Source organism: Acipenser ruthenus, chromosome 26 (genome assembly GCF_902713425.1).
Source record: "Acipenser ruthenus chromosome 26, fAciRut3.2 maternal haplotype, whole genome shotgun sequence".
Classification (NCBI taxonomy): domain Eukaryota; kingdom Metazoa; phylum Chordata; class Actinopteri; order Acipenseriformes; family Acipenseridae; genus Acipenser; species Acipenser ruthenus.
Window position 1 is genome coordinate 20184126 of NC_081214.1, and position 13185 is coordinate 20197310.

Consider the following 13185-nt stretch of genomic DNA (forward strand, 5'->3'; position numbering starts at 1 on the left):
CTCTATTAGTAGGCTATGCACAAAATAATTTCTCTTTTGTTGCAAGTGGATCGCAATTTAAGAGCGGTGTACACAGCTCTTAAATTGCAATCCATTTGCAACAGAAGAGAAATACATTATTGCTTTCGCACTAGATGGACGAGCCAAAAAAACACAAATTTAAACAACGGCATATTCTAACTATGAAAGCCTGTGCTTAAATCCCGTTTTCATCAAACACAGTCCCTAATGATCTATGTTCATACTGTACCCCATACGTTTCTAATCAAATGTATTGTAGGCGATATATGTTGGAAGAGTCGAAAAATGTATCTTTGCAATAAGGGCTACGGCGTGCGTTATACAAGGAGCGGTTTGTAAACAGCAATGGGGGTTATTGTTGTAGTAAATTGCGTTTTTTTTATATCTGTTTTCATTACATGTATTGGTTTATATTTGCAGTTTATGTTTAATATTCCGGCCGTATAAATTATATTCTTAAAGAAGGAGACATGTACATTAACTGCATTAATACAATTCAGGAAAAAAACTGGATTTTTATATGACAAACGCAATTTGTTTTAAAAGTTGAATTGAAAATGTCTTTACAGAATACAAACTCATACATAATGTAACTGCAAAATACTTTCAATTTTGTAAACACATCAAATACTTGGTTTCATTTCATTCTGGTGACGCCTACTGTATATGAAACAAAACAATTGAGAATCAATATATTCATGCAGCACGTGATCGAGGAAGTAATGGAATTTCGCCCCTTGTTAAAATTCTGTTCAATGATTCGTTGCAGTATATTTTCCTTCACTTTTTTTCTTCGTTGCTTTTGTTTCTCGAGCCTTGTCAAGTGTCAGTAAAGTCTCTTCTTTCCAAAATAAACACGGGAGGCTGCCTCGTCTTTATGTGGGGGAGTCCTTCGCTGCAACAGTATCTCTCACAACCCCTCGCACTCCCCAATTAGAGACCTCCTATTTGACACTGAGGGCAGGTCTCTTAAAAAAAAAAAAAAAAACCCTACCCAGCCTTTAAGAGACATTAGGAAAATGGATCAGGGATTTAAAACTGCTTCCTGCGGAGGGATGCCTTGTACATTGTAAAGGACTTCACAGGAGACCTGCAAGTCTTTCCTTGGGAAAGCAGTGCAGCTGGCAAGCAGGAGCTACGCGCAAGGAGATTTCTTACATGATTTTCAGGATCGTGCTCGTTTCTCGTGCTCAAGAATAAGGACCCTGGACCCGAGGATGGCTTTGAGCTCCCGGGCTCACGCTTTCTCAGTGGAAGCCTTGGTCGGGAAACCATCAAAGAGGAAAATTGAGGATTGTAAAGAGGGAAAACGTACTAACGATGCTTTGGAGCAGGAAGACGAAAATGTGCTATCCGCAACGATTGAAGCAGACGAACTTGGTTAGTAATTTGGGATTGTGCACGAAATAGCTTTTACAATGTTATCACAGAAAAAAAGAAGCCTAGATACAGATAAAATAAAAAGGCAATGTACTTACATTTTAGACCAGATTGCAGAACATGCGATTTTCTGTAAACGTTTTTTCTTGCAAAGATTATTCCAGGTTGCATTATAAAATATTAACACACACACACACACACACACACACACACACACACGCACACACACACACACACACGCGCGCGCACACACACACACACACACACACACACACACACACACGCACACACACACACACTTTTAAACTTTGACATTGCAGATGTATTCTAAGTTGTGTTACATTACAATATACTGTAGCCTGCCAGTTATGCATTGGGGTTAGGAAACATAATGTAACAAAGTTAAAGAAAGTACAGCAACAATTTTAGCATGCTAATTGAAAACGTCCAGCTTTGAAGAAAATATTGTTACATAATATCGATGTACAATAGCTTAAACATGCCAAGTTTGAAAGATATACGCTATATTTATATTAGTAGCTACAGCTGTAACGTCACAGTAATAGATTGTATCCCCTGTTTATGAAATTGAACAGGAAAACGAAGTAAACTGGACTCTTTAATTCGGAAATCCCCTGGGGTTGAAAAGTCTGGTTCTGAGAACGATATTCAAGTGGGATTACAGGGCTCGGACCTGTGGAAGAGATTTCATGAGATTGGGACAGAGATGATCATTACGAAAGCCGGGAGGTCAGGACCGCTAAAGATGTTTATATATATAGTATATAGTCATTTTAACATAATTTATCCTCGAATCAATCCTATGTTTTCTCTTTTTTTAGTGTAAAATGATTTAAGTATAAGTCGCTTGTAAAGGGTAATTTAAAATGTAATCTTGCCTCTAACTGGGAAGAAAATTTGATTAGCCTACCCTCTTTTTTGTTTCCTCGATAAAATAATAATTTTAGACACTATTACTTTTTAAATGTATAAGTAGACTACTGTGCTATTTTTAAATAAACAAACATGAAACGATACTGTTTTTTAATGCTATTTAAGTTATTTAAGTGCAGTTTTGAGGATTTGACACTGACTTGTCAATTTGCTGTAGGAGGATGTTCCCTTCTGTACGAGTGAAGGCAAAGGAACTGGATCCCTTTAAACAGTATTATATAGCAATGGACATAGTCCCTGTGGATTCCAAAAGATACAGGTAAGAATTCTCACATAACTCTGAATGTCAAACACAATAAACGTGTATGATGTTGAACATGAGTCGCGCGTACCACAAATACTGTCGCGCGTGTATTAAAAGCATCATATAGCCTAATGCATACACAATACACATTAAATGAAAAAAAAAGATTTTGCTTGGAACACAAAAAAAGGTTTTTTTTTTCAAACAAGCATCCGTTTTTGATAAGGAAATATTTATGTGTATGATCTTGTTATGGTTGGTTTATGGGTGCCGCGAAGTGCTGGGATTTTGTCACAAATAAATCATCGTACAAGGAATAAAATATTGTCTGGCAGAAACACAAAAAAATATGGAAACTTTTCTTTTATGCCGTTAAATGTTGGACAGTCTTAAAACAAAAACAAAAATGTTACATTGTACTTTTTCATGCGGTAAAACGCATATTAACTGCAGACAACTAACGAAAAAAAAACATATTGAGCATGCGGCAAAATAACACAGCCTCACATAGTCTGGCACTTTAAAGGCTTCCAAAATATTACGTGTTAATAACATAAATATGAAATCTTAAGTATAGTTCTTGTAAAACAGTTATGAAACACGTTGAAAAACAACTGCACAGTCTTTGAAAGCAAATGCATTTAAACGAAATAAACCTGTACTGTAACGAGAGTACTTTTGTTAGATGAAATATATGATTTTTTTCCCCCCTCAGGATTAACTGTTGTCTCTTTCAAACAAGGTACGTGTACCATAGTTCGCAGTGGATGGTAGCAGGCAACACCGACCACTCGTGTATAACGCCCAGGCTGTATATCCACCCAGACTCGCCGTGCTCTGGGGAGACGTGGATGAGGCAGGTCATCAGCTTCGACCGGGTCAAACTCACCAACAACGAGATGGACGACAAGGGGCATGTAGGTGTGCACGCTGTGCTCTTTCCATTCTCTGCGGACTCGTGCTCACGGGCCACCTGTTTCTATCGCCAGTGACCTTCTTGTTGAATGACAACTCCTAGTAGCCTACATTTCCTTTGAGACTCGGGCAAGCTCATATTCATACTGGATTTAATACACATCTAGTTCTTACAATTCAGTCAGTTGGCATTTAGGCGATTTATAGTTAATTTTCTGTGTGTCCGCAATGTGCATGTGAAATGTGTTGTGGTGTGTACTCTGAAGCCTGCATATGCTGAACTTTTCATCTAAAGTGGGGTCTTTGAGATATCTGTATAATAAAAGTATAAAAACTGAGAGTCAGAAGATCTCCAGCAGAAGAACGGAGCTACCAGTAATAATAAGCACGCATTGTTAGCGCTAATCAGTAGGAACATAGATTTGAAACCCGTAGTTACAATGTAATTCTTGAAAGAAGTATTTTTGCAACATTGTAGTAACAAAGTAATGTTATGATAACAGCAGTTATGAATACTGCATGTTACTGTATGACGGTGATTATAAGGGAATAGCATTATATTTAGTGTTAAAGCCTTGAAGGTGGTATACGAAGGCAGACTACTTGTGGAGTTGACTGTAACACGACTGCACGTCTGTACCATACAATTTAAATAGAGCGTCACGAAAGTATTTTGTAAATAATACTATTTAGGAATACTTTGTATAGCCTAATATTTTTTCTCCATTATTTAGATCATTCTGCAGTCGATGCACAAGTATACGCCGCGGGTCCACGTGATCCTTCACGATCCCAGGTTTGACTTGTCGCAGATTCAGTCTCTGCCAGCTGAAGGCGTGACGACATTCTCCTTCAGAGAGACAGAATTCACCACCGTCACAGCCTACCAAAACCAACAGGTAGGCTACGAAAACAACAACGCGCCTTTCTCATATTAATAACTTGCACTATATTTTTTCTCTTTGTATAAAACCGAATATAAAGTCAATATATTTCAGTTATGGAGTGTTATTCATATTTGTATAATTGTATATTTTTTTAAATCATTCACACCTCCGCTTTATTACACGGCTAACAAATATATATATATATATATATATATATATATATATATATATATATATATATATATATATATATATATTACTTTTAGTTCGATGATTTGCAACATTGGGGGGCCCGGCATATAAACTGTCCTTACCAGCACTATAAACCGCTCTATTGGGAAAGCAGCAGCCCTGAACTTGCGTGTTCTGAAGACTGAAAAGAAAGGGACTTTAGAGGAACATGAACTTGGCAGTCGTCTCTCCCCAGCCTCCTTACTGACCACAGACCGCCAGCTCTTTCCATGAGCTTCATAGCTACTGCCATGCCAATTATCTACCAGGCAAATCAACAGCATGCAGTAATGCTGAGTTTGAGTTAACTGCTTTTTGATATTCTTGATGACTGCTAATCACGATCAAGCCCAAGCTTCCGTTGACATGTATCCCACCCAGGTTCTAGAATGATACAACCAATATCGTTTTCCATCATCATTCTGACTACCCAGCGGCTTGGTGTACAACTGAGATATGGGTGGTGTTACACCATGCCACCAGTCTTGTGTTAGACCATTAGCTCACAGAATGGGTATAAAGAAACCATCCTTGTGAAGAACAAAGTGGCAGGAAAGTATGATGGCTGGGTGCATTTTGTTTTTACTTTTCAAAGCAGTGCAGGATTTTGTTGCTTGAGGCCCTATTCCAAGTTCACAGTACAGCTGGGATGAGGCACAGGGTCAACCACTGAGTAATAAACACAAGCGTTTCCCATAGAGTTTTATTATACTTGCATTTTGTTATTTATAAAATACTTATTTTAGACTGTACTGTATGCGTTCCAGAAGCTAATACCTCCTTATTTGTGCTTTTTAATTTTTTTTTTAAATTAGATCACTAAACTAAAAATAGACAGGAATCCCTTTGCCAAGGGTTTCAGAGATCCTGGAAGAAACAGGTAAATATGTTTAAATATACCTTTTAGCTTTGTGATGCAGTGGGTTTTAATACCTTAAAATGTGTAGCAACTAAAGTTTTAAAAAAGGGCTTTCATCAGCCCTTTTACTGCAAAGTGTTATTGTTTCCCTTTGAATAAATTGATTCACAGGTGTTAGAATCCCCAATGTATTTTGTGCCTAGATGTTGACTGTCAAGACTGGAAAAAGTGTATTATTATTATTATTATTATTATTATTATTATTATTATTATTATTATTATTATTATTATTATTGTTGTTGTTGTTGTTACTTGGAGTGAAGTTGCTCTCCTTCTCTCTCATCAGGGGTGTGCTTGATGGCATCCTGGACACCTATCCCTGGAGGACCCCTTTGAGCTTTGACTTCAAGCCTTTTGGTTTGGAGACCCAAGGTAAGGAAGATTACTGCAAAAAAATAAATAAAAAAAAAATAAAAACCTTTCAATGAAGTCCAGTTTATTGATATGATTAGTGAACCACTTTTTATTGAAAACTGATCAATTTTGTTATGTTACTAACATAATATTGTATTTCTCTCTTCCAGTAGGAAGCTCAAGTTCCCACTCCAGCTGTGGGACCCTTTCCCCTCTGAATGGGCAGCTCTCTCCCTCCTGCTCCCCTCCATCTTTCCTGCTGTCCCGCAGCTCTTTCGGGCTGCCCTGCTCAGACAGCCTGGGTCTGCCCCTCTGCTACAAGATGTGCTCCCCCATGAGCATGATAAGGACCCGGCCTTTCAGCCTGCCGGGCCACGACAGGCTACAGGGCAGCGGCTCCCCAGGGCTGCCAGCACTGACCGACTTCCCCTTCCTGTCTTCACTGGGCATCTCAGCACTGCGGAGCGGGAAGGGAGGGGACTGCAGGGGGCATTGTCTCCAGGGCCCTCCAGGCTCTCCACACCAGCCTCATCTACACAGGGTGCACATGTCAGGCAACGTGGGCCTCCCTCCCTCGCCTCTCCAGCACATCCCTGCTCCCCTGCCCTCTCCCTACAATCTCTATGGTTACAACCTGCCAGTGACATCAAGGCTAGCCAGACATTTTAAACTTGCTGAAAACAGCCTCGCTTCTTCTTCCAGAGATGATCGATTTGCTCAGGCGCCTTAGCACTCCACAGTCAACCATTGCCTTTGAGAGGTATTCTGGAAACTACAGGAATTTCAATATTTATACTGTGCAAATAAACCGACAACCTCAACATTATTCTTCGATTTTACATACCTGCCTGCTCGGTCCTACTTGGTGCCTCTTAACTTCACTCTTCCTTACTTAGCCATACACACAGACAATACTTGTAGCAGTAGGTGGTTAAAAAACACATTAAGAGCACATTTTGGTGTGGTGTATATTAAACAATGCTTTCTTATTTACATTTGCTCTATGTGTTATTTCTCCCTGGTGTTTTGTATACATCCACGAGGAGGGTTACAGGAAGAATGCATTAGTTATGATAAACAGGAAGCTTTATACCATACCAAGCTGCTCTTTAAGTTATAGCTCAGGAAGAAAGACATTTTGAAAGTGTTCATTTTTTAATAAGGTGTTTTTATTTGAACTTAAAGGAAAAATACACATTGTGTACATTTTACTATGTGCTTTTAAGGTAACAGGGCCAGGGGTAATAATTTGACCCTGTTCACATATCCACACACTTTTTAATAATTTTATACTATGTAAATTGTATCTATACTGAAAGTTTAAACTACAAATGATGCTTTGTAGTTGTCAAAGTTATGTAATTGTATTGTGTATGTAAGTATGTAAAAAAAGACAATATAATCGTCTTGTAATGCACTTTGAACTGAAAACAAATAGTTTTAAATGTACTGTAAATATAAATATTAATGGATAAAACATGTTATACTGTTAAAAGGCATTTCTATTTTATTTCAGCATCAGGCTTTTGAATTGGCGTTTCCTAATTCTGTTTTGCAGCAAGCCTATGCTAGAGATTTCTCCATAGTATGCTAATGAGTGTATATAACTGGAATTTTTTGCAAACACCTATATTTGTAATAATATACAGCCCAAACAGCGGCCCAGAGCTGGTGAAACGTGCAACAGTAGACTATGGAGAAAAATAAGGTAAAAATGACACCCTAGTGTCACTGTTGAGTGGAGCTGTGGTCACCTACAGACATACTCTCTATGAAGGTGCCCTGTTCTACTGTTGCCTATTGCCTACTGCTCTACGGCACATATCTGTTACTGAGTTCTGAATGCAGCAGAGTCAGATTTCTGTAGCAGTGAAATAATAATAATATAGTACCAAGACCACAGTGCTTCAACTATTGCTTTCTCTGTGTGCCATAAGTAAGCTTGACAAGAACTTTACAATGAGCCCCGAAGACTAGGGAGTAATTTACACAACTGTCTAGTACTTCAAGCTGGAGAAACACCAAGTGCTGAGCAATGAGGTGAACAGGACTGAACGGGATGAAATCCAAGAGGTTCAGGGAATCTTTTCCTCCCAAGATCACTCTAAAAGTTCATGGCAACAAACCACACAGGCAATCTATGCTGTTTGTTCTTTTACTCTCATCAAAAGGTATACCTTAATTTTATTTGGTTACCATGGCAATCCGCCCCAACCTAACAAGAGAGGAAGGAAAGTGAAGAAAGAAAGAAAATAAGTTTTTTTAAGGTAGAATGTGGGAGAGCACAGCATGGTAGTACACATTTAATATCCTAGTCTGAATTAACAGGGATTTTAAAGCAAGCGCAATAGCCAATGCCATTTTTTCAGAGAAGAACAACAAATGTAACTCTATTAAGAAACTACTCAGAATACCAATGCTATAACTGTTCCTTCCAGCAAGTAACCTGCATCTCACTACTTCACACAGATCCCATTTGGCTATTCCTCTCTGAAAATACATTTATTTAAAAGAGGCCCCTTCAGGGTGATGTTTAAAACATTACTACATGTATGTGTACTACGTACAGTGCTTATTGACAAAACCATGGAATAAATATGCAATGTGAAAAGAAAATGGTGTACTGTAAAAAAACACAAAAGTCAACACCTTTTATAGATAATGGCTAAAAACAATGAGGCAGAATTCTCAGAGCATGAATGCTATGTAGTTTATGTAGGAGAAGCACACAGTAGAATGTAAAAAGTAATTGGGAAAACAACTTTTCATCCACATGCCTGGCTATAGAGCGCTTCATAGTTGAGCAGGAGGACCTTGTGTAGTCGATCCTCGGAGCAAAGGTGTGAAAGGACTGAAGACAGGGACATTCTGACAAGCTTTGGTTTCGGGAGGAACTCTGGCATCACTTTAGAAACCCTCACTTCATAGGAAGGGTTTTTCTGAAAACATTTGTTAGGGTATACCATTCCCACACTGACGCAGAGACAAACTGCGGGAATTCAACGCATCAATGTAAAAAAAATAACCATTTGGAGTGTTACTTGCTTTTTGTATGTGCAAGGTCAATTTCAGCACACTTCAAAGAAACATTGTGTACATTTCTTCTTAATCTGAGACAGAATGTGAGTGGTATAACAAACCAGAGGAAACATACTTTACACACAGTCACGTAACAGAATATGGGACTCGCTTAAAACTGGACTCCTGCCACATCAGTTAACTTTACACTAAACAGAGACCTGCAGCTCTCACCCCCTTATGGAACACTTAGCTAAACACTAAGCAGACACTGGAAGTTAACCTAGCGGGGTGCAGACTCACAAATAGGTTGATCTAGTGCTGTGTACATTATTCACATGTGAATGGGTTTGCCACAGTAGTGACTAAGTTACTGTATAAACAATATTGTAGATACAGTACTGTACATAAGAGTGTTTGACTGCATGTAGCACCAAACTATCATTTGTTTTCTTTTATTGACGGACTATGTTTATGCTTAGCAGCTACTAGGGTCCAAGAACAGGTACATTACAATATGATTCCATGAACACCAAATGAGTGCTTTGTATTCAAAACTGATCATGATCATTATTAGTTTTAATTAAGTCTAAACTCTGTACTGACTGGGTACTGTGGTTGGCTGGACTAATACATTCTCAGGAAATATTTCTTGATACAATTAGCTATAAAGGTTTGGCCATTACTTGCATTTGAAAATATGTTTGCCTTGTGCTGTCAAAATTGTGCATTATTTTGTCCAAAAAGCAATCAATGGTGCTTTTATGCTTGGCTCCAGTGGGTAGCTGTGCCGGTTAGGTATTTATATTTCATAGAAGGCTATGCAATTTGTTCACTTTGGATTAGCTCAAGGGGTAGGCATATCAAAGTTATGGGTTTAAAGCTTCTCAGTGGAACCCTTAAGAACAGAGATATTATGTATTAGTAGAATTAGTGAACAGTGTGATTGACGCAAAGCTCTGAGAGGATGTGTTACAGCAACAGATAAACAAACACGGCCTTTGTGGTAATGCAACATGGAACAAAATAGGTAAATGAACACTGAGTGTAGCCAGATTTCAAGCTAGCGCTGTGCGCCTGCCAACCACACGCATCATGTTTTAATAAAGCCTCGAAGTTTGAAAGAATAGGGCATGCATGATTGTTTCTTTATGTTTTACATTTTGACATGGTTTTGAGCAGGTTTTCAAAATAATAATAATAATAATTGAAGTGTACCCTTAATGTTAAAAGAAATGAAAGGCTTTGAAAAAAATAAGATGTCACGTAAAGCGTTACAATTCCAACTTTTTTTAATATATATATATATATATATATATATATATATATATATATATATATATATATATATGGCTGTTCAGAATAACATTCTACCACAATGTGCATTTACTATTCTCTGGTTTGGCGGAGGTGCCATAATGATCGCATTGGTATGGTTTTCTTTGGGCCCGCATAAATAGACCAGTAATTACCTCGCTACAGCCTGATCTTGCTAACCTCTGGAAATAAATATTTCCTTGCGAGTACAAAACGCCTGCAGACTTTTCCCTCAAGGCCGAGTTTTTCTCGCTCGTGCGATAGACGCACGTCATCCCAATACAGCTATTCATTACAATAAATAGCAGGAAAGGAGATAATGGCCCGACATCGCGAGCCTTCTGTTGAAGATTGGAAAGACATTTTTCAAGCAGGTGCAGATTTTTGTCCACTTTTTTTTTTTTTTTGCCAATCAATGTGAAGGTTTAGAAATGCCTGCAGGCTGGAGTTTGAAGCTGTGACATGTTCCTGCACAAACCCCCCTATTTGTCAAAAGTATATAAAATCAATTCAAAAGTAATTGGTTGTGCTCTGATAACCACGTGTCAACAATATGCACCTGTCTAATCAATTTATTCTCCCTCTCCCCCTTGTGACTCCGCTTCTACTCAAATAAGATCCACCTGTTTGTGTGTTTCTAAAGCGCTTTCTTGAAAGGAGCTGGCGCGCATTAAACTGGTAAAACTTTCGTGTCCAGTTTCGGTGACTCACGCTATTTCTCACAAAGTGCGTGCCTGGTTTTTATTACAGACTCTCCACATGCTTTATTTTAAACTCTGGTAATTCATTTGCCAAAAGAGACGAAGATTGAAAGTAAATTGCAATTAACATGTGTGCATTTACAACAAGCAACACAATATATTATTATAAAGTTATGTATTATATTTTTTCCCATAAGTATTTTTTTCTTGCTTGTGTGTACATAATCCTTGATATTGTCTATTATTATTATTTGTTTATTTAGCAGACGCCTTTATCCAAGGCAACTTACAGAGACTAGGGTGTGTGAACTATGCATCAACTGCAGAGTCACTTAGGATTATGTCTCACCCGAAAGACGGAGCACAAGGAGGTTAAGTGACTTGCTCAGGGTCACACAATAAGTCAGTGGCTGCGGTGGGATTTGAACCAGGGACCTCCTGGTTATAAGCCCGTTTCCTTTAACCACTGGACCACACAGCCTCCTATAGGCTAGTCTAGGTATTGTCTAGGTATCTAAAGTAATGTAAGATTAAGTGGGTGGATTTTGCCAAATGTTTCCTTTATTGCATTACCTTTTTGTTGTATGATTTAGTCCAAAAGCCTGCCTATTTTAGTCATCTGTGTAGTCATTTACCTTGGTAGCACTCTGTCGCAAAGCTGCGCCACAATTGATGATGACATTGTATCTCTAAGGCAAGTTTTGCCTTTGGGCACCTTACAAAAAGCCTGTGGAGTCAGAGAGGCCTCAAACTTGCTACCAAGATCGCAGTCTACTGAGCAATTGTACTCCTCTTGTTATATTGGGCTGAAGCTTGGACAATCTACAGCTGTCATATTGTTAAACTGGAGAGTTTAAACCTTGGATGCCTAAGGAAGATCAGGAGCTTCAAGTGGCAGGATAAAATCCCGAACACAGAAGTGCTTACAAGGTGTGGCATGAGATGTATAGAAGCTTACTTGATGAGGGCACAGCTGCACTACTCTAGCCATGTCATCTGCATGCCAGATGACAGAATTCCCAAGCAGAGACTCATTGAAACATTGGAAAAGTGCAATATAGACCACAACTTTGAGGACTTAGCTTTACACAGACTTCATTGACATCACCTGTGCCATCATGGTCTGGCTGAGTTTGAGGAGAAGAGAATTGCTGAACTCACTGAAAAGCGCAGACGAAGGAAGGCTGTTCTCACTGCAACTTACTGGTGTCCAGTCTGTGATCGTCCGTGTGCCTCTTGAGCGGGACTCTCCGCACAGGTATGCAGTCATCCATAAGACAAAAAGCATGGCTGTCCCCTAGTGGTTAACATACCATGAAATGTCTCTAGTATCTGTACAGCAGTAGCACCAACTAGCTGCTTTAACAGGTATCAAGGAAACTCATTAAACTATGGCAGTACACATTTTAGATTTAATTGCTGACCTTTGCACATCTTTTTTTTAATGGAAAGCTATAATGTAGACACATATTTCTCATGCTACCAGTCACAAAATTTAAATAACACACACAACATATATACAATGTTTTAGTATTGGCAGGCCCAAAGGAAAAAAAATAATAATAATGCAATCTGAATTCATTCGCAGAAAAAAAATGACTCTGATTACCTTGAGCACATTTATACATCTGAGTCTAATAATGTATTGTTTTTGTCATTTTCACTGCCTCATATGTAACATATCATCCAATGGAAACAGTTAGGCCAGGATTAATGTTACACAACAATAATAAACAACAACAACGATTGAAGAAAGATGGATTCATATGTATTTATTTTCTCTGGGCTGGTCTGAAACACAGAATGGCTCATTTTGTTAAACACAGTCTGATAGCGGAAACAAATAATAATAATAAAGGTCCGCCACCAATCCCTCCAACCACCAGGTGTCGCTAGTAAAATAACCTACAGTACTCTAGGGGAAAGAGCTGGTGACAGGAACCAACTAAAGTGCAGAGTTGAGTCCACAATTTAAAGTTAGTCAAAATGTAATAGTTAGGGTCAATGGCAGCACCAGGGGAACACATTTTCATGTTTTGTCATACTAACACAGACTGGTGACCCATACATTATGTGCTAATGTATCTGACTAGGCCTACTGTGCAAATTTGTTCCTTATCCATTGTGTTGACATTGTTGGTTATTCAGTGGTCTGCTAATGGCGTTGCAAAGGAGATACGCTGGTATAGTAATGATATCAGAATGTAAACATTTCTGCGAGTGTCTGCCCATGCAGTTGTTTAT

At 38.6% G+C, this 13185-nt stretch overlaps 1 protein-coding gene across 1 annotated transcript; it reads left to right on the forward strand.

Annotated features, from left to right (window-relative positions):
* Positions 1–642: 642 nt before the first annotated feature.
* On the forward strand, positions 643–7400 carry LOC117430172 (T-box transcription factor TBX22-like). Its single transcript, XM_059001570.1, has 8 exons — positions 643–1401; positions 1998–2151; positions 2513–2614; positions 3342–3516; positions 4249–4413; positions 5448–5512; positions 5838–5923; positions 6076–7400. Exons 1-8 carry the CDS (start codon positions 1239–1241, stop codon positions 6633–6635), a joined length of 1470 nt encoding a protein of 489 aa, XP_058857553.1. The 5' UTR covers positions 643–1238; the 3' UTR covers positions 6636–7400.
* Positions 7401–13185: the final 5785 nt, after the last annotated feature.

Excerpts from the sequence above, each read along its gene's own strand:
- LOC117430172 (XM_059001570.1), top strand. The coding sequence starts at position 1,239 with ATGGCTTTGAGCTCCCGGGCTCACGCTTTCTCAGTGGAAGCCTTGGTC. Across the intron at positions 2,152-2,512 it reads ATCATTACGAAAGCCGGGAG|GAGGATGTTCCCTTCTGTAC; the intron begins GTCAGGACCGCT and ends AATTTGCTGTAG. Across the intron at positions 5,513-5,837 it reads AGAGATCCTGGAAGAAACAG|GGGTGTGCTTGATGGCATCC; the intron begins GTAAATATGTTT and ends CTCTCTCATCAG.